At 36.8% G+C, this 22,003-nt stretch overlaps 1 protein-coding gene across 46 annotated transcripts in view; it reads left to right on the top strand.

Annotated features, from left to right (window-relative positions):
• The first annotated feature begins 205 nt into the window (after positions 1-205).
• LOC124629852 (Down syndrome cell adhesion molecule-like protein Dscam2) overlaps positions 206-22,003 on the top strand; it is a 58,038-nt gene continuing 36,240 nt past the window's right edge. For 15 of the 46 annotated variants that reach the window (XM_047163503.1, XM_047163491.1, XM_047163468.1 and 12 more), the window contains exons 1-6: positions 206-353; positions 4,968-5,139; positions 13,763-13,947; positions 14,255-14,393; positions 19,617-19,796; positions 20,123-20,272. In XM_047163503.1, coding sequence (XP_047019459.1) covers positions 5,094-5,139; positions 13,763-13,947; positions 14,255-14,393; positions 19,617-19,796; positions 20,123-20,272 — 700 coding nt within the window. In that variant the 5' untranslated portion in view covers positions 206-353; positions 4,968-5,093. Of the gene's footprint in view, positions 354-4,967; positions 5,140-13,762; positions 13,948-14,254; positions 14,394-15,548; positions 15,711-15,808; positions 15,980-16,098; positions 16,261-16,360; positions 16,523-16,623; positions 16,795-19,616; positions 19,797-20,122; positions 20,273-21,090; positions 21,215-21,253; positions 21,378-21,585; positions 21,710-21,766; positions 21,891-22,003 lie in introns of all 46 variants that reach the window. The other 31 variants (XM_047163494.1, XM_047163475.1, XM_047163482.1 and 28 more) reach the window with 12 other exon arrangements.

The following is a 22,003-nucleotide window of genomic DNA, read 5'->3' as shown; positions in this document are numbered from 1 at the left end:
ATTCAATAGTGTCGGAGTAAGGGGACATGCACGCACTGCTCGTCAATGTCCTTTGGACGAATTTCCTGCGTGCGCATTACTTTCATGTCCTGCGACCCTCGGCCGAAATCGCTCGCTCTGTCTCGCCCAACAGGACTACTCTTGTTGATTCGTTGAGGCATAGAGGAGCTACGATATAATACACCCATCCTTTTCTGCGGTCGGATGTCATCGGCCGTTTATATCGTAGCTGTAGGAGTTACTCATACCGCGTCTGTAGCCTGGGCGGGTCGGTTGTCGCCACTCGTCTCCTCGCGTGTGTTGTGTTTCAAGTGTTGTGGGTGCTGCGCTGAGCCGCCACTCGGTCTTCTCAGGTAACTATTGTGACTTACAATACACTATTCTCGCTCACTAATCTCCATCCCTTCGTGTTTGTGTTAGAAAAGGGCCTTTTTTGCAAAAGCGCCGACCCGGCGAATGCGCGACCACGATCGATAACGATGTTGTCTCGGCCGTGTAGATATAGGAGTCGCAGTAATATCTGCCGTTTAATTTGATATTTCCTTTTCTGATACTACATGTTTATACATAATGATTTAATTATAGACAGAATTATATTTAGACCTTGGTTCAATTTATCTGCCATGCCTCCAGCGCACAGGGGTGGTTCGCCGACTCTCAGCAAACGAAAGCATGTACTAATAATGTCCTTTAATATTATGTTTTGCTTAAGCTTTTGAATTAAACTGGCTTTAAAATTAAATAATAGACTACGTTTGTCACAATCTAAACAACAAAATGCTAGTGGGTGGCGGATATTGAGAAACTTCGCCTGGCCACTCACGTTTCGCAATTATCGATCTGATTCGGATGTTATTTTTATATGGGAAGGTACCTATCAACCAATATAAACGGATTGATGTATAGCTTCCTATGTTGCACACTAAATTACTCTTAACTGCTCATTTCCTTACACAAAAGATAATGAGTAATTCAATTAAGCTTGATTCGTTTGCTTTGAATAAAGCTATTGATATTATAATTTATCATCCATATCCCTCAAGTAAGCTTGACTAATCAAGTGATTCATTCAGTTGTAAGTCAAAGCACGTGGTGTAGCAGACACCTCCCATACATGCGATTATTTAGTAGTAGCTATCTGAAGTACCTACTCAATGAAAAACCATTTTTTACTTACAGGCTTCATATCTCCAAGCCCATCCAAGCATTATTGAATTAAAAGCTATTAATACTGAAATGAATTCATAGTTGCTATATAAAAGCTCATCTAATTACCTAGTTGATCTTAAGTTGCCTAGATCTACTCAACTACTAAGTATAAATAGATGCTAGACCATAATAAAGCAGGACAGCTTTCGCTGCATGGAAAACCGGTCTCTCCATAAAATTCGCAGTACGAAGAAAATAAAGCTCATTTCTGAGTTCTTGCTAGTATCATTTCTTAAAGATTTTTTTCTAATTCATGACTACTTAGTCATAAATCAATATTTACTATATGTAGGCCATTAATTTCGACCAGCCCTTCTGGCATTTTAGCTTCCCTCGATAATACTGTTTCGAGGGGTGACAATTCATTTGGAACTGTGCGTGTGTAAAGGTCTGTAGAAACAAAGAAATTAAAGACATTTCGAAATTGAGAGATGTAAACCGATTGGCCGAAAAAGCCTGTTTCTCAGTGGCAGGTGCAAAACGTTCGAACAACAGATGCAGCGTGTTTTTGTACAGGTCGGCAGGTAAAGGAACCTCCCTATACAAAAATATTTTTTGAACATTGCCTTTTGTGGTAATACTAACAATATCTAAATGTTATTCAAGTTTGAATTTGCTATTCAAGATTGCGGAAAGCTCATATTTTTTTTACAATGCTTTCATTTAATACTGTAGCATAATGGAAGAGAAAAAAGGTTTAACTAAATAAAATCTTTAACATTACAAGCGTTTTTATTTTAACAGTTTAACTAATCTAAGTGCTAACGTTAGAGCGAGTTGTTTATATCGGATCAATTCCATTCCATGGTCATGAAATAAATCTTTTAATTTTACAACCTAACTATCATCCCACATCCATTAACTGTACGAATGGTCCATGTGACGCCGTCCTGCGTAGGCGGGGTGTAAGGATAGGGGGAAAGGAATTCGCTATCTTTACTTCCACTTAGTAAGGGTGGGGGGAGGGGGACTCGTATTGCAGCTTTCCAGACGGCTCGGAGGCGAGTCGATCCATTCTATTGAACCAAATATCTATAACGACATCTTATATTATACGTAGTGGAGGTACATTGTATTCCGCCGGCCGTACAATCGTAGACGGTCCTTTTAACGATTTTCTTCCTGAACATGTACGTTCCACACTCAGATTTTGAATGTCGACTATAATTTATAGATAGTAAACTGAACGCACGTAGGTTATCAAGCGATAATGCCATCATTTTATCGGATTGGATAAGATAAGAGAAAATGCATTGATCGGAGAAAAAATAACAATAAAGCTTGGGCAGAAAACGTTATTGCAACAGAAAACAACAATTCTGTCGGCAGTTAAATTGTCCTTGTAAAGTATACATACAAAACCCAAAAAAAAAGGTAACGAAAGCCAAAACTGATCAAAATTTATGGTATAGGATTTATGGTTAAGATCCAAAAAAGCTTAAATCAATAATGCCATTTTCGGACTAATAGCCATTTGTATTCAATTCTCAAAATTTCCTTTCTTCCTTTGCCGTAAAATCGAATCTACATATAATATTGTTTCTTTCCACGTTCAGTTGATATAATATGTATGTACGTACCGAAACGCTCACTCGTTAAATCCAAACACGAGCAGCGCGTAGCCATTTCTGGATAATGGAGCCCAAAATAGTCGTCCGTCACTCATGCACGAAGCTGGGTTTGTATTGAAGATATGCGGTTACGGAAACCGACAGACAATTAAACTCATGGATCTTTTACATGCAAATCTCTTGGTTGGCTCATTATTCGTAATTAAAGTACTTCAGACACGACGATACATAATGTTAAACCTCAAGTACGTAGTTGCTAATTAGGTCTAACGCTCATGACGCCTAATTAAAATCGATTTGCATAGCATGAATGATCGTCTAGCCAATAATAGTACTAAGCTATGCAATACCTAAGTACGTTGCATTATGATCCTAGAACTTGTAGAAAGGTGATTTGTACATTTAATTAAAGGAGAATTAAAATAAATAAATACTTATCTACTTATTAACAACTTATTGATAAAGTTTGTCTCGAGTTCAACCGCCGCATACATTTTCATATGGTTGGTGATCTAGATTCTGGGCTTCTAGTGATTGGGTTAGTTTACAAATTGGCGCGATGATGTCACCGACATTACTCAAGTGCTTGATGTAAGAGAATTAGTCGAAATATGTACAACAAGAAACAAGCATATTTCGCGACTCTTACAGTAAGTATAGCCACAGAATACTAAATAGTACCAACTACAGTAAAACATAGTTGATGTAGCTAGTCTATAAACATCTTGTTCTTGATTTACTACATTATTATGTATGCTAACTGCAAAAACTTGTCCCAAGACAAGTCTGGGTTATAAATGGAAAATGTAATACAATTATGAGATGAAGTAGGCTACTGCCCGTTATGGTTAAAACTTCAAATAATTTAAAATTATAATGGTTCGCTAATACAAACCTTAGGTAGAGCAAAAGTTTGTCTGTTCGGACAGGAACTAAAGTAATAACGTCCATCTGTTAATGCTCTTAATCCCTCAGCTTACACCTCCCTTTTAAATAAATTAGAGGAGAGGGATAGCAAACAATATACAAGCCAGAAATAGGGTTGAACGCCCTTGAACTCACTGCAGCGGACAAAAGCTCCCCAAAAAAAATGTTCATGCTAATATTGATTGTTCTTTTTCCTGTTTCTAGAATTGTTTAAGTACAAAACGACAAAAATGCATTAAGTAAACACAGTGGAGTGTGTAAACGCGTACATTTACACATTACACCAAATTGGTTTATCCTTGCGTGACTGACCGTAGTTCCGCCCCGTTTTTGCCCCCCAAGCATTATGAAACTTGGTAGATTTTTCATTTGTTAGTAGATTACAAAATAATTAGGTTAAAACAGATGTAGATTAGCGTTATATTCAACACGAAATGCAAGTTTATAAATAATATTTTTCATTGCAAAGAGCATGACTGAAAATTGCTAAACGCTTCAATGCATAGATAGGTATCCTTTTAATATGATGCAATGTTTCGATATGTTGTTGTTTGTTTGTATCTACAGTTTCAAAGTAAGAAAATATAGTATAAGAGAGGAGGCACATACAAAGTTGTCTCACTAACCTTGACATGCCAATAATCTCGCTTGAGTCACCGCAGATTGTATTTCCGTACTTGGACTAACGAACACCCTGTATAGAGTACACTGCCATTGTTTTCACGCCGGTCCTTCCGTAATATATTACGTTAAATTAAGCTTATCTAAATATGTTCACATGCCGTATTCAATGAGGCAGAGGCACTGCTCACAATTGAAGTTTTCTATAAAGCTTTTTTCAAATGGCATTCGATTCGGGCTTCCTGAGGATTCCTGATTCGATTGGTTTTGTATATACGGAAATTAAAGAAACACAGGTGTTCACGTGTGCAATGCTAATTCATATACCTACTTAAACAAAAGTTGTTAGGGCGAAACTACACATTTAAACAGCCAAGTAATTTATATTCAGGAATATGTTCTCTTGGGCGAAACTTTTTACATTAGTACGATTAGGCAAAGAATCATTTAAAAAAAACTGTTACTTATATAAAAGCTTTCAAAACGAATAAAAATGTAATTGGACTGAATTGGCCATTATGATACCTGTAGCTGCTGTGGCACTTTATTTCTTGCCCATTTTCTATAATTTCCTAAAATTAAGTACATGCTATGGATCCACTTAGATCTCAATTTTAACAGTATTTCGTCTTGTTTCAGATTCGGGCGGAGCCCAGCCGCATAGCGGCACAACGATCTTTTTAGTTTTTTTTTAAACAGTGGAATTTTAATTCTAAGTTGTGTAAGAAAACCAAAGTGATCTGTGCAGTGTCGAAGTGCGATAAAATGCCGTTTATTGGATTAGCTGCCCTCGTGGCACTGGCCACTATAGGTAAGTTTAAAAATATTTCAATTTATTATCGAAAGAGAACCAACACTTTTTTCAAAACCGAAACTAAAAAAATTTTTAGCGTTTTGAGGTTTGGAAAAGGTTCATATTTTTTATTTATCTTTAAGTGCTTTAAAAGTTAATAACAAAGCTCGTGACCATCTACGCAGTTAGCGTAAACCGCACGTCACGATCACTGGGGTACCATCCACCCCACACGACTGGAAGCACGCCGCCGTTCGTGACGTCACGGGTCGATACAGCGGCCGGGCAACGAACCTATTCAAACTCTGTTTACGACTACTCGCCAAAATCGTGTGCCTAAACGCCATTTACACATCTGTTGTGAATTCTACGCTTTACGTTTTAACCGTATCTTCATTACTATACTATGTTAATCCGCGTATGCCGTTGCGGCTATAAGAATATTGAACTTCATGTAAGACGGGGGACGATTGGAAGCTCAAAGTCAAGTCAAAGACTCACGTACATTTTTTGATTTACGCCCGATTTATCTGCAACCACGTGGTGACGTGGGTGAGGGCTGCACTGCATGCGGTGCTCATCTCTAAATGCATCGGGAGCCCTCTATAGACGAATATTCTATGCTTGATATAGATATTTGTCATTTAGAAATCTTAATTATTAAGATTTCTGTTATATCAGACAACTACTTTATCTAAGTAGATAAGTATCTACTATCAAATTACTCCGATTAGAATATCCATTAAGAATAGTAATCGAAAATATTTTTATCTACCTATCTACACAAATAAAAAAAATGATAATTTTCCCCGATTTGTATAAAAAATACCTGAATAGGTTGTAGAAGCAAGAGTAAATGTTTTTTGAGTTTATAATAAATATATATTTACTAACGTACCTCGTAGCAGCTGCAGACTCAGACATCATCATCATGATTCATTTTATAGGTAGGTAGGTATTCTAACTACTTGCAGCTAAGAGCGACGCATTTTTTTCTCTGTAATTGATTACGACTACCAGCAATGATTTAGTAGTAAGTATTATTCTCGTAGAGTATAAATAGGATGATCTAGGTAATAAAGTCACGCCAGCAAAATAGCGTTTTCCCTATTTCGCAATATCTCTATCCGTCTGTGTGAACATTCAATGTATTAGACATAGGTCTGCTTAACCAATTGCAATTGCATTCCGATGAAAATATGCCTTACTTCCGGATAAAAAGACACCTATGTGCCTCTGTCTAGGTGGTGTATCTCAAGAACTTAACTATGACCTATTTCCATCCCTAACATTTCAACCCTTCATCTCAATGTTTAGATTTTTTTTTAAGATGTGAAAAACTAAATTGTTTTAGGCAGTGTAGGTGAATTGAACAGCTCACATAGGGGTATTTTGCATTTTTAGCCGGGCGAAACTAGTAAAAACAAACTTTCACATAAAAGAAAAAAAATCTACTTGATAGCCAGCCAGGTAACTACTGAACGAAATCTGAGCTTTTTTGGACTCCTACCCACACGCCAGCTACCCACAAATCTGTCAGAACTTGATCGTTGTCACATGCACTCACGTCAGTTACTGACTACATTAAAAACGTGCCGTGTTTGATACCTCAGAGTTTTTTTATTGTGAGTTAGATAACCAAAACTACTATGGATTATCATAATACAGGTAAGAACAGTTTTATTTGTTATGATTTACTAATGTTTACGAGTATTTTTAAGATTCAAAATCAATTTTTGAAGTTCAACAGTTTTTAACGTTTTTTTGTATGAATTCTACTATTCTCAGGGATTAAAGTTATCCTTCCGAGTGTTTCCGGGTAACGATTTCTGTTGTAACGTATTAAAAAAACTGTCAGGTGATAGATATTATACACATTGGGTGCTACTTTTTTCTACTTTCGACAAAACTTAGACTTTTCTGCTGATGTTAGCTAAAAACCATTAACCATTATTTTCAAGCAAAGTAGCAAAAAGTAGCACCCAATGTGTGTAATATCTATCACCTGACAGATTTTGTAATACGTTACAACAGAAATCGTTACCCGGAAACACTCGGAAGGATAACTTTAATCCCTGAGAATAGTAGAATTCATACAAAAAAACGTTAAAAACTGTTGAACTTCAAAAATTGATTTTGAATCTTAAAAATACTCGTAAACATTAGTAAATCATAACAAATAAAACTGTTCTTACCTGTATTATGATAATCCATAGTAGTTTTGGTTATCTAACTCACAATAAAAAACTCTGAGGTATCAAACACGGCACGTTTTTAATGTAGTCAGTAACTGACGTGAGTGCATGTGACAACGATCAAGATCTGACAGATTTGTGGGTAGCTGGCGTGTGGGTAGGAGTCCAAAAAAGCTCAGATTTTGTTCAGTAGTTACCTGGCTGGCTAACAAGTAGATTTTTTTTCTTTTATGTGAAAGTTTGTTTTTACTAGTTTCGCCCGGCTAAAAGTGCAAAATACCCCTATGTGCAGCTGTCAGTATTGCATAGCCTATTCGAACTAGACGTACAGGCAAGTAGAGTGGCGCATGGCGTAGGCGAGGACGCCAGGTTCGGTTAAAATGCTAGATTTTGCACAAACACAGCAGAACATTGGCCTTTCAACGCGGGAAGGTCATGACCCTGACTCCGATACAACGATAGCTTCTACTGCCAGACAGACACTAGTTCTAATGTATAGTAACTATATTATCTGACTTTTATTAAGGTACCATTAATATAATCTAATGTGTACTAGTCACCACTTTACACAACGAAATCATGGTCTCAAAACAAACATTCCCTGGCTGGGACTGTAGTAGTCTACTGTCATTTTGGGTTAAAGTTCCCGACTAATTGAGGATGTCCTCCTTTTTTGAAGTCGGTTATCAAATTAATTTGTACTATAATAGCTGTTCCACCCGCGTCCCGTACCCAGATAAAGTATAACCTGCGTCACCCGGGAAAATTGAAGCTTCCCAACCGCGAAATAATTTTTCAAATTGGTTCAATAGTTTCAGAGTTTTTAGGCACAAACAAAGAAAACATCTTTATAATATTAGTAGGTATATAAAAACTTTATAAGTAGAAGAAAGGAAACCAGTCACAAGTGTCGACGAAACATAGGATGATTCAATTGCGTTAGAAAAACTTGAGAACCGAGTGACTAATAGCACAGATTACAGAATACTACGCTAATAGCCGTGTCTAAGCAATACGTATTGGAACTTACCCTCAGAGTATATGTATGTTAAACAACATATTTTTTAAAGTGCCTACAGCTTTTAAAGCAGATAACAATGATATTCGTTTCAGGATTTCCGGATATAGGGATAAAAGTATCATCAAAACACGAACATGTAGCTTTTTAGGCAGATTAAAAATCCCAATCTCTGAATCTCTACAGTTAGAATAGTTTTTATCTGGTATATCATGCATTAAGTCTGGTATATCCGAACTGAATGCATATGTTAAAGCTAGAAATCGAAGAATGCTTTAAGTTCTGGTCAAATGTCATAAATATTACAAAATTGAATGCCGCGTAAGACAAATCCAAAAAACCAGATCAAAATAAGTGAAATTAAAAAAAATTCAGAGAATAGAGCGTCGTTCGTTTGTTTTTTTACTATTTTGGTACATTGCTGCCATGTATTTCGGGTCAGTGTAAACATAACGTAAACAGAAGCTCTAAAAGTTTATTATTTTTACCATTCAGTAGTTTATTCTTGCGTGTCCCTTATTTACACTATACATTCTTTAACATAACATGGTCTGCTGTATTAAATTGTGCCCATGGACCACAGAGACTATAATATGAATGATTAACACGCAACCATGAGCTATATTAATTTATTTTTAGTTACTCATTCATTAACCGCATTCGCAAACAATGTCAACGATCTTAATTGAAGTGGTTAAAGCCTTAGAGTACCAACATCAACTAGTACTTGTTCGTGTATGAGCAATAGAAGCAACCAGAAATCAATCACTGTGAATCCATTTATTTTAGCTACTTACCTATAAGTAAAATTGAGAATATTTTATTAAAAGAATTAATATTCCACAAAGATACTTTGTTATTTTTATATAGAAAAGTCGGAAATCGCAATGAGCTCAGCGGAAATGCCGTAAGAAATCACTCTAATAATGCGTGTGTTTTTTCTATCGTGAACGCGTATGCCAGCCGCTGTCCTAGTCATTGATTGGGTGGATTCTGATAAAAAATCAAACTTCAACTGATACTGACTACATACCGTACCACATCAATTCCGATATGAAGCCCTACTGTTTATCAACAAACAGCTAGCACGTGTTAATGAACTACTAAACAAACGCTTAAAGTGTGCTCGTAATTAAAATACTTGTTTCTTTTTAAACATGCTAACGAGACTCTCATTTGGATACAATTCTTTATTGCATAGGTACATATATTCTATTAATAAATATTATATTCTTATTCAAATTCTATGTAGGTACAGCTAATAGTGGAAATTATAACAACATGTTTCCAAGTAATGCGTTATATCAAACATACCTATGTGCTTAAAGTGTTAACGAACTTTTTTTGAACCCTCATTAATTTATTGTTTAACTAGTAGACCAAACATTCCAGACATACTTTAAACCTTATTATCTATGTTCTTATGCAACTGAGTATGCAACTATACTAACAAAGTGACAACGGACGATGTACTTACATTGTGATCTTGTACAATGACTAGCAGCGTAGATATGCCGCAATAAGTAGTACCATAATAGACTGACCTATTCGTCGAAAACGTATTTAGTCTAGCACTGTAACAGTCTGGAAGAGCAATTCTTCCTAGGATAATATAAATAATCTACTATCCCATTTTGAATTCTTAAAATAATAGAAAGCTGAGTAAGTTATTTGTGAGTATTAAAACCACATTACTATTATAAGTTATATTTTATTCGGTTATGAGAAGTTGGCGCATGTGAAACTGCGGGCTCAGTCAGCTGGTTATAATTTAACGCGTTAAGAAGCACATAATTTGGAGCTCAACTGCGCTTTATAACGGCGAGAGTAGTGTAGTGTTGCAAGACGTTGAGGAACAAACGATAAGGATAGATGAGCATAGTATAAATACGGTAGCTGCCGACTACCAAGAATTTCACCGGGTCAACGGCCACAAATAGATTTATAAAGCATTATATTCGGTAAGAGCGTAAAATTTTTACTGTTTACAAATGTTATTTTATTGTGCACTTGATGCCGTATTATATATAAAGAGGTATTCTGTTGGTATATCAATTATTATACCATATCCAACATCCATTAAGTTCAATAAAAACGTTGGACACGCTACCTTTTATTGGTAAAAAGGTACCAACTTAGCTAATCGAATGTTCATGGCGATAATTGTCAGTCAATCGAATGGTAATTGAGACTATTTTCATAATAAAAGTGTTTTAACTTGTAATATAGGCCGTTAGTATCTACGCGAACGGTTGATTAGTTTCTAAATTAGGAATTCAAATCAAAGAGCGTTGACGCGAGACATACCGTTTGGTTTTTGGAATTCTCCTCATGGACGTGGTGTATAACTCTGTTGGAATTCTCCGCAGTCGTTATTCAGATATCTCACCATATTACTCATAACATTAGGCATTCCACGGCAGTCAGTTCAATGTGATAAAATATCTTAGCATAGGTACAATTATCAGACCTTTAAAACCGCGTGGTGACCCCAAAGATAATGGATATTATAAGACTAACCATGACTTCTACATCGGATAATAGAGCATGATAAGTGATAACACAGAGAAAGTAAATAGGCACCCTTTTAGATATACTTAAATACCTGTAGTAGCTCTTTAAAACGCATCTTAGAGAGATGACAAGAGAGATATATGTATAAATCGCCTTGTCGCAAAAAATAGGGATAAACAAACATTAACAGCCTTACTTATAAACGTGAATTAAAAATAAGTAATACTTAAGGGCTGTTTAATAAAATTCATACTTATAAACGCTGCTTAAGCAACATTTAACATGTCTTAACTAACATTTAATCACTACTTAAGACTTTAAGTAGTGATTAGTTAAAATGTTGCTTAGAAGGTGATTAGAGATTTTATAAGTAAGGGGGATAATGTTATCCTGGCGTAAGTGCAATGAAAATATGCAATATCGGATATAGTAGAACGTCATGCAGCATCTTAATCTTATCTTAATTTCAGCCTGAGGCTTTCTTTGTCCTGTTATCCGACAAGTTCGGATACGAATCAAGCGCATGCTGCGACAGCCTCGGAATGTACAATAACGTGTGCTCATGCATGTGTAGGATACAAATTGTGGAGAAAACATGACTCCACAAGAAAGTATTAAAGCGGCAGATCAGCAGAATGCTTCATAGTAAAACACCAACGCATTAAATATGAGCATTTCAAAAATTAAACTCATCTACAGCATCTTTTTGGGTGTATTCGTGCAACTGAGTGTAATGAGGATTTCACGCCGTTCACATTCGCCTTGATCGCAGCAAAACCTGCCTGTATCTTCCTATAACCTCGTACAGAAAATTAAACATTGTATAAATATTAAAAGAATGCGTTAAAGTCGTCAGCTTGATGCGCCTCACCTTGAACTCTTAACGACAGGTATGATTTGCATGTGTTAGATGTGATGACGTGTTTAACATAAATATTATATACTTGTTGTAACTTGAACACAAAGCTTCCTTGCAGGTACAGTCACCTACCACTTGTTTGTAAAAGTTCAATTACATGTACCAAACAAAAATCTTTTTTTAATAAAGGTAAGCTTGATAACTAAAAGTGCTTCTGAGTGCTTTTATAGCATGCGTAAACGAAAGTGTTGACTGACACTGATCTAAACCTCAATCAGTTTTATCACTTTATCAGGAAGCATTATCGATAATAGATATAAACATGTCCAAAACGTGCGGTAAACGATGCGGGTGAACAATTAATTCATGTCCAAAAAAATCGAAATACTTTCGCCAAAGCCAAAGAGTCCGTTTGTTTGAACGCCCATATCTCAGAAACTACTGGTCCGAAGAAAAATCTTTCAGAAGTAAAAAGCCCTTTTATTGAGGAACGCTACTTTTTATCATGGTTCGTACAGAAGTTTCCACGGGACGCAGGTGACAACGTTGGCAGAAGCTAGTAAATTATACATTGAGATAGTTGTGGGTGTAGTCTGGCTAATTGTACAAATTATATAAATTGTGAGTACCTACCACATATTACTAGTACTACGCGACAGAAGCAAATTAAAGCAAATTGCGTCCATATTTGTTTTACACAGCATGATTTTTACAATGCCCTCTTCCGAGAGTTAACTAAAATTAAGCAACCTCGGTAACTTACTGAAAAATCTACAAAAGTGGAGATTCATATTAAGTTTTTGGTGTTTAAAGTGGCTAGAAATCGTTACAAGTGTTGTGATAAATCTTAGTTGAATCAGCATCCTGCATTCAGGTTGTAATGTAAAGAACATCTGTCGTGGTCGCAGCCAATCAGGAGCGTGCGCGAGCGCACATCTGTCGCAAGCGCGCAACACGCCCTCGCTTTTTTGTTCGCTTTGTTGCTATTTTTTGTCTTCCATCGGGAATGCTTCGGATTGGGCATTGAATTTTTGACGGTTGAATTTAAATAGTACAGGTTCGTTTGAAGGATTAAATTTTAATTTAAAATGATGATTTTGCTAACTTTTCCTAGATTGTATGAAGAGTTATATTGAGTCGAACGTAATAAGGATGCTTAAACATGAGAATCTAGAATGCATATCGTTTCACACGTGTGGACGTAAACCGTTTGCATACGTTGGTCACTGAAGTATTTTAACTACACAGGATATCAGTATGTACACCATTTGTCGTACAGTAAGTTGACCTAATGGGGTCACTAATTAACATTTAGTGAGTGTCATTCTCATGCTCTTCATCTAGTGAAACGAGGAGCGAGACGTGGCATGAGAGCGCGGTCACTTGTGCTGGATTATATTTCCAGGCTTCATTATAAACTGGGTCGAGAATTTTTTAGTATGCGGGGATCGCACTTTGCATACTCATACTTTTGATGGCAAACGGCTGCAGCAAAAATTTTTTTTCTATTTTTTTTTATGGAATTGTTATTTCCGTTTGTTAAGACCATCTGATGATGACTAATGGGTATAAAAATATGTGTAGGCATATCAGTAAAACATACTACAGCTTACAAGCTGACTATGAATTGTCTTGTAGCCATAATAAACTTCGGAACAATAATAATTATTTCGAGGACGTTTTGTATAGTGAATCTTACTTGCTGAAGGAAATTTGCGATATTTTCATACTCCAGACGATCTATTCCCATATCCAATTTATTCCTCTGTTTATATCTTGACGTTACATACTAAATTGTAAAATTATTTTAAGTAAAATATCTTTCTTATCGTCATCTTCCGAGACTTTTTCCCAACTATGTGTGGTTGTTTGTGGTTTTAGAAGAAAATTCGATAAGTGTAAAAAAAAGGTAGCGCTAGTGTTATACTATTCCAAAAAAAGGTAGCTCCAGTGTTATACTATTCCAAACCTCAACGTGTGCGATTGTTTTAATATCAGCCAGTAAAAAAGCCTTAAAGATCATCAGAAGTTTCAACTGTATTCTGTTTATTGCAGGGTCAGTGCTATGCGAGGACGAGACCATAGGACCCATATTCATGAAGGAACCTTCAAACCGAGTGGACTTTAGCAACACGACCGGAGCGACTGTCGAATGTGCGGCCCGAGGATCCCCGACTCCCGACATCATCTGGGTGCGATCTGATGGAACTGCTGTTGGTGACGTCCCTGGACTGCGACAGGTACGACAAATGTCAAAAACTTCTGCATAGCAAAAAGTACGATAGATCCGAATTAAACTGAATATTTGTAAATATTATCTAGATCCGTCATCCAAAGTGCCAACAGCCACTTGGCAAGGACAACTATTATAAACAGTGCCCGCATATGTATCTCATTGCATAATTATTTAACAAAAGCGAATCGTAATTTTGAACAGGTTTCATATACAAAAAAAGTTTTTGTTTTTTTTTTTTCAAATTAAAAGATCATGATAAACAAAAAACAGTGTTGGTAAATATTCTTTGTAACATTGTTGTGTTCCTTCAGGTTCAAGCGAACGGAAATCTGTTGTTCCCTCCTTTCCGTGCCGAGGATTACCGGCAAGAGGTTCACGCTCAAGTTTACGCTTGTCTCGCTCGCAACTCTGTTGGCACCATTCATTCCCGTGACGTTAACGTACGAGCCGGTAAGCACCATTTGCATAAAATTACTGGCCCCAAGAGGCACATTCTTTCAGTCTTTGTTCGTTAGAAAGTGACATAAGTACACGCTACAAAGTATTCAACATCAGAATTTTTAAGTTTCTAACGGATCTTCCAAAGTTACAGCCATATCTCATGAAGCAAGATTGTGTAAAACAAAACCAAGTTCATAATATCACGTGCGGCTTAAAGAAGCAGCCATAAAGAACTCCAAGACAGATTTATAAATAATGTCTAATGGGTTAACATGACATTTTATATGCTGTGGCTATGTCAACCGACACGATTATGTTTCTGTTTATAACCGAACACTTTTATTTGTTGACTTATCACCCTATTTCATAATGTAATTTGAAAGTTAATGCCTTTGTATATTGGACTACTGGATTTAAATCAGTATCTAAACAATAAACATTATTAATTCAAGTGGTTATTCAATAGAGGTAGTAATCGTTTGTAATGCATTGAATGTTTCACACTCATGCTTAATGAGGCTATTGGCGATGTCCATTGCCGGCCCTGCCGTATTAGGCGTCTCATCTATTAACATGTCAATGTTGTACGGGTTTATTCACGAGCTTTTAACACACCTACTTATTTTCTACAAGTCATTCAAAATGTTACCATGACTTGTGAACTTATTAGACACGTTGGGTTCCTCTAACCCGTAGTAGTCAAACCCTCATATATTATACTCTACTACTCTACTAAATATGTATGAAAGTTTTATTGACCATCACAGGGCGCTGCCCTTTGTGACACGAGGTCAAGTACGGTCAATTAAATAATCAAAAGAAAATAAGACCGAGTTAGTAGTTATTGAAGTTCGTCGCACTATTTTGTTGCATTACTAATGCACTATAAGATTAATATTACGCTTGGTGAGAATTTGTAGCTTGTGTTCAGCTGCTTAGTCGTGAATAGACTCGTATACCTCTGATTATTTACTGCTACATGTGTTCTCGCAAATTAATGATGTTTTCTGTGATTATAACTTTTTATTCCAGGGATTAATTGGTTATTGTTTATGAATACAGATTTGTTTAAATGATATTCATGACTTCATAAAACTATGTAGGTACTACTGCTACATGGACATTTACTAATTAATGTTTTGCATATATTCTGTTATACCCAAGTGGTTGCGCAGCATTACGACACCGACGTCAATAAGGAGTATGTCATTACTGGCAACAGTATCGTGCTCAAGTGTCAGGTCCCATCTTTCGTAGCTGATTTTGTTGAGGTTCTCTCTTGGCACACTGATGATAATGAAGACTTCCTTCCTGGCGAGAACTACGGTTATTCCTTCACAATTTCGTTTCCCTATACAAATTTCCTCATTCCTTTAACCCAAAAGAAAATACCTAAACTACATACAACCAATACATTTCCACAGTGGTACAGCAGCAATATGAATCAGAAGTAAATAACGAATACGTGATTCGCGGAAACTCTGCTATTCTTAAATGTTCCATACCTTCATTTGTGGGCGATTTTGTGAATGTTATTTCTTGGCACGACGAGGCTGGCAATTCCTATACTTACGAAGATAATAAGGAAGGAGATGGTACCACATGCTAATCGTATTACAAATCTATTATATTTTAGTACCCAAAAGCCTGTCATGTTCACCATGCCAATTCCTAAATCCTTTCAAATAAAATACAATCAAAGCATTTATTGCAGTTGTTACACAATATTATGAAGCCGAAGTAGTCTCAGAATATGTAATCAGAGGAAACACTGCTGTACTTAAATGCAACATTCCTTCCTTTGTCGCCGATTTCGTGAAAGTGGAAGCTTGGGTTAACTCTGATGGTGGCGAATACTTACCAACCGATGACATCGGTAGTTCAGATGCAACAGTACTTTATAATATATCCCTATAATTTCCCTCCTGTTTCCTTCAGGCTTGTATTGGTCATGAACCTTACACTTCTCCTTTCAGTTGTGAATCAATTCTATGAAGCAGAGATTCTCACAGAATACGTCATACGTGGAAATGCCGCTGTTTTAAAGTGTTCCATTCCTTCCTTTGTCGCTGATTTCGTGAAGGTGGAAGCATGGATTGATGAAAATGGAACGGAGATTTCTCATTCAGGGGACCTCGGTACAATGGCCTCTTAAACAAATCATACTTGCTTCCCGTACTAAAACAATTCCTTACACCTCGAACCGTTCCAACTTATGTGTCTAATTGTTATTCTTCAGTCGTATCACAGTATTACGTGACCGAAGCCGAAAACGAGTACGTGATTAGAGGGAACGCTGCTATTGTTCACTGCAAGATTCCATCTTTTGTTAGTGACTTCGTTTACATTGAAGCGTGGCTTATGGATGACGGACAAATCCTCACAGTTAACAATACAAGCTCAGGACAGGGTACTCCTCCACAGATTTTTCCAGAAACACTTTTCCCATCCAAATTACTTCCTCAATATTTTTCGTTCAATAATACCTATTACATTTTTTGGTTAAGTGGTGTCACAGCCTTTCGAAGCCGAAGCTGACAACGAGTATGTAATTCGTGGCAACGCAGCTATAATGAAATGCGAAGTGCCAAGCTTTGTATCTGACTTTGTATATGTTGAAATGTGGATGGACAGTGAAGGAGGCACATACTATCCCAGCAGTAGCGAGGGTAATTTGTACTGAAAGAGAGTAATCCTCATTCCCCATTCCTTTTTGTTTGTCACAGCTGTGCTTCAAGCGTATGAGGCTAGAGTCAACGATGAATTCATTTTGCGAGGCAATACAGCAATTCTGAAATGCATCGTGCCTTCGTTTGTAGCAGACTTTGTCCATGTTGTGGCCTGGATAATGGACAATGACACAGTATCTGCTGAGGAGTACTCTAGTTTTAATAACGGTAGTTGATGATCGTTGTGTATTAAAATCCTGTTTTCCTGTCCTTCGGTTTAATGTGGTTTAGTAATATCAAATACAATATTTAGATACTGCAAACACGTACAGCACGTTATTAACTTCCGCAGTGGTACATCAGTCATATGAACCTCGTGTTATTGATGAAGATGTTCTGCGTGGCAATTCCGTCATTATCAAGTGTACGATTCCATCATTTGTAGCCGATTACGTTTATGTTATGGATTGGGTGACAGACGAAGAATCTCTCTCTGGGTTTTCGTTCAACCGCTCCGAGGGCAATTACGGTAATAGAGAGCTACGCACGGCCCCAATTGTCCCTATCCGCACTCCACTGAATCCCCGTGTCAGAGGCAATTTATGGGTACAGATGTAAACATATTCTTGTCTGTAAAATATTTCAGCTGTTAATCAATTCTACGAATCGCAAGTCTACGATATATATGTAATCCGTGGCAACGCTGCTGTTTTCAAGTGCCATATACCCTCGTTCGTATCAGATCATGTACAAGTTGTATCTTGGCACGATACGGATGAAGGAGAATACACAGTCAATGAAAACTACGGTACTTAAAATTCCAAATTGAAATCACTTGTCTCCTTTGTATCCTGTCCAATCTACTTACTCCATTTGTACAAGCTCTCTTTACTGAAAATATCCAATATTTAATAACGTAGAGTTTCTTTCTATTCCATGTTTTAGTCGTCTCTCAAGCATATACAGTTCACTTGGTTGAAGAAAACGTTTTGCGGGGGAATTCTGCAATTGTGAAATGTCTGATTCCAAGTTTCGTGACAGAATATGTATCAGTCGCTAGCTGGATAATTTCTGAAGGAGAACAGGAGGTTGAAATAACGATAAACAATACTTTTGATAAAGAGGGTATTTAAAATAGAGATTGCTTCTGTCTGAATATCCTATCCTTGTCCCTTGATCAATCAATGGATTTATTTGAAACTGAGAAGATTCTTTCAATTCATATTTACAGTCGTAACGCAAGCTTATACTGTTAACCTCATGGAGGAGAGCGTATTACGTGGCAACGCAGCTATTCTGAAATGTCATATTTCGACCTTCGTGACCGAATATGTTAGTGTATCGTCCTGGATTATCTCTGAAGGAGAAACAGATGAATTGGAAATAAAAGCAGAATCTAATGACTTGGGTATTTCTTCAAAAATAGGTTTTGCGTTATCCATCCCTTTCTCCTCTCCTATTTCAAAACTTTCTTCAACCAATTATGAGTTATTTAAAACCATTTCAGTTGTATCCCAGGCGTACACAGTGAATTTGATGGAGGAAAATGTCCTTCGTGGAAATTCAGCGATTGTTAAGTGTCACATACCAAGTTTTGTAACAGAATACGTTACAGTATCATCTTGGATTATATCCGAAGGAGAAGTTGATGAATTAGAAATCCAACTAGATCAGTCATTCAACTTAGGTATTATGAAAGAAATCAACGGGCACATACTCCTTCTACATCCATTCCCTCAAGAATATATCAACCACAGATCCTAGCTGTTATTGTCTTTTTCAGTCGTTTCACAATCATATACAGTAAATCTATGGGAAGAGAATGTGTTACGCGGAAATGCCGCTATACTGAAATGCCATATTCCAAGTTTCGTCACCGAGTATGTTACGGTTACTTCCTGGATAATTTCCGAAGGGGATCGAGATGAAATGGAGATAAATTTAAATTCTGAATTTAATTTAGGTAACACAGCCTCTGCCTGCCTACAATATCAACCCACCTTAACACTTCATCCATTTAATCCTTTCTATCCTGTCCCATTGGTTACCTACTGGATGTAGGTCTCCTTAAAATGGCATTTCAGCGTGTTTAGCATTTCGATGATACTGAAGAAAGAGTTGAATTAGGACTTACCAATTTCGCTCAGCCCAATAAACTTTGTCTTAACGATTTCAGTCGTGTCTCAAGCCTATGATGTGAAGTTTTGGGAAGAATACGTTTTGCGTGGCAACGCTGCTATCTTAAAGTGTCAAATTCCGAGTTTTGTATCTGAATACGTATCAGTTAGTTCCTGGATAATTTCTGAAGGAGATAAAGAGCAAGAAATAAATATAAATGCTTCATCCGACCTAGGTACATTGGAATCTATTCTAGAGTTTTCTGCCCCTTAATCCTATGTACCCTTAATTCTATATCCTAATACCAGTTTAGAAAATAATGTCGGCAGGCATCGTTCTTCCAAAGTGTAAATAAAACTTGTTGAAAGTATATTAATATGGCTATAATATTCCAAGCAAAATAAAATTATTGTCTTCTCGTCTCAGATTCACAATATTGTTTCAGTTGTATCTCAGGCATACGCCGTGAATCTGATGGAGGAATACGTTTTGAGAGGAAATAGCGCTATCTTAAAGTGCCACATACCAAGTTTTGTGTCAGAATACGTTAATGTCATCTCTTGGATCATCAGCGAAGGCGACGAGGAACTAGACATCAAACTAGAGTCGGCAAATAACTTTGACGGTACGCAGTAAATGGTTTTTCAGGCTATAATCGGCCTCAAAACATCCTCAAATCGTATTAATATGACAGGAGATCAGTGAAATATATGTCTGAATCTTACCGGTCGTATCACTAGGATTGCATAATTGTTTAGGGCATTGTTCCTCAAAAGGGTTCCCGTGATTCCATGAGCCTCACGGCTTACCTTTTTCCTCCATCCCTCTTCCTTAGTATAATGCATGCTATCACATTTATAAGTAAATCGCAGCCCTAAGTTGCGTTGCATTAAATGGCTTTTATTAGTTTTTAAATGTTGACAGAATAAAACAATTTTTTTTTTTTGACAGAGGGAAAATACTTAGTGCTTCCATCTGGAGAATTACATATTAGAGATGTTGGACCAGAAGACGGATACAAATCATATCAATGTAGAACAAAGCACAGGCTAACTGGTGAAACTCGACTCTCTGCGACTAAGGGACGACTCGTCATTACCGGTATGTTGTATTTACACTTCGCATTTAACTTTAACGAGTGTCATCAATTCATGTTTTATTTGCAATAATATAGTATACCAACCTAGAGAACATTAAAGTACGTCATGTATTTTTATTTTGTTTTCTTCTCTTTATCTTATTTTTTTTAATACGGTCGTTTATCATGAATTGATGGCGCGATATATTGCAGTGAATAGTAATTGTAATAATAACAAGTTAATAAATGGTTTATATGTAAACCAAATATATGTATTACGTTATCTACTGAGAATATAAAAATATCACATTAGTATGAAGATTATTACGTATACGAATGATGTTTTTTGATAATTAAAAAGGTAAAAATCTGCCTATTTTTTGCTATACACTGCAACTTTTTGTAAGTTATCTCTTTGATAATTCTACCCTTTATAGTATTACATAGTTGAATTTTAGTGAGACCATTAAAGTTAATTTAAATTGATTTTAACAATAATTCAAATCTTTATAATGATAAATACATAAGAAAAACATTTATATTATATTCTTATCGTAACTTGATATATTTTATTTTGATAGTTTATTTTTATTGTATATAGAATATAGAAACTAATTATTATAATTATAAGGCTAGTATAAAAACGCAAATTTTAGTTTGCGTCTTTACGTTAGCTCTTATTTTTTTATAACTTGCCTGAATGTTGGGATAGGGTACCCTGCAGAGCCTTGACTCGCGTTATTTTTGCAATCCTTAGGGGTCAGTAGGGGTGCTTAGGGCTTTTTCCGATAGTTACTTGGTGTCCTCTGTTCGTGATTTCGCCTTCTCCCAACATGCACAGAGCCGGTGGGCCGGGTACCTCCCAAGTTCCCTAGCGCGTCGACAACAAGTGGCTACCAGTTTAGCAAGCTCTCCAGCCTCTCTGTACTGTGCCCAGCACAGGCTTTCCCCGCACCAATGTTCCGGTAAGAGCCACATTAACGTCGTTTTGCATAATTCCTCAGAGCCAATAGGGCGCGTGCCACCTAGGTTGTCTACGACACAAGTGGGCATGATGTTCGTAACCTCGTCGGGATCGTCATTTACATTGCAATGTCCAGCTCAGGCATTCCCTGTCCCTATATTCAGGTATGGCGCTTTGCTATTCTAGTAATATTATAATCATTTTTAGAACCTGTTGGACGTGTTTCTCCAAAATTTGCGTCCGTTTTGACTGGGACCATGTTTGAAGTAAAAAAGGGCGATTCTTACGCTTTGCAGTGTCCCGCTCAAGCATTCCCAATTCCTCTATTCAGGTAATTTTAGTTCAAACCTTTCTTTTTCGCTGCGTCTGCAGAGCCTGTCGGACGTGTTCCGCCAAAATTTGCATCTGTCGTAATGGGAACAATGATTGGAGTCAAGAAATCTGATTCGTTTGCCCTACAATGCCCTGCGCAGGCGTTCCCAGTCCCGATTTTCAGGTATTTTTCGCATTCTTATCGTTTTATTTCCCAGTACAATTTCTAAATTTGCTTCAGAACCAATGGGAAAAGTTTCACCAAAATTTCCAAGTTTAGAGAAAAGTAGACTTTTCAACTATAACAGCAATCAAAGCGTAGCGCTTTTATGTCCCGCTCAAGCATTCCCCGCCCCAATGTTTAGGTAAGCCATTCTTGATTTATATTTTGTCCTACGTTTATATTTTATAAAATAATACAATCGTTAATTTCATAGAGCCTATGGGAAGAGTATCGCCTAAATTTCCAACCGGGGAC

Source organism: Helicoverpa zea, chromosome 4, assembly GCF_022581195.2.
Source record: "Helicoverpa zea isolate HzStark_Cry1AcR chromosome 4, ilHelZeax1.1, whole genome shotgun sequence".
In the NCBI taxonomy this organism is placed as follows: Eukaryota; Metazoa; Arthropoda; class Insecta; order Lepidoptera; family Noctuidae; genus Helicoverpa; species Helicoverpa zea.
The sequence above is the reverse complement of the archived record's forward strand: the minus strand, read 5'-3'. Positions and strand labels throughout refer to the sequence as shown.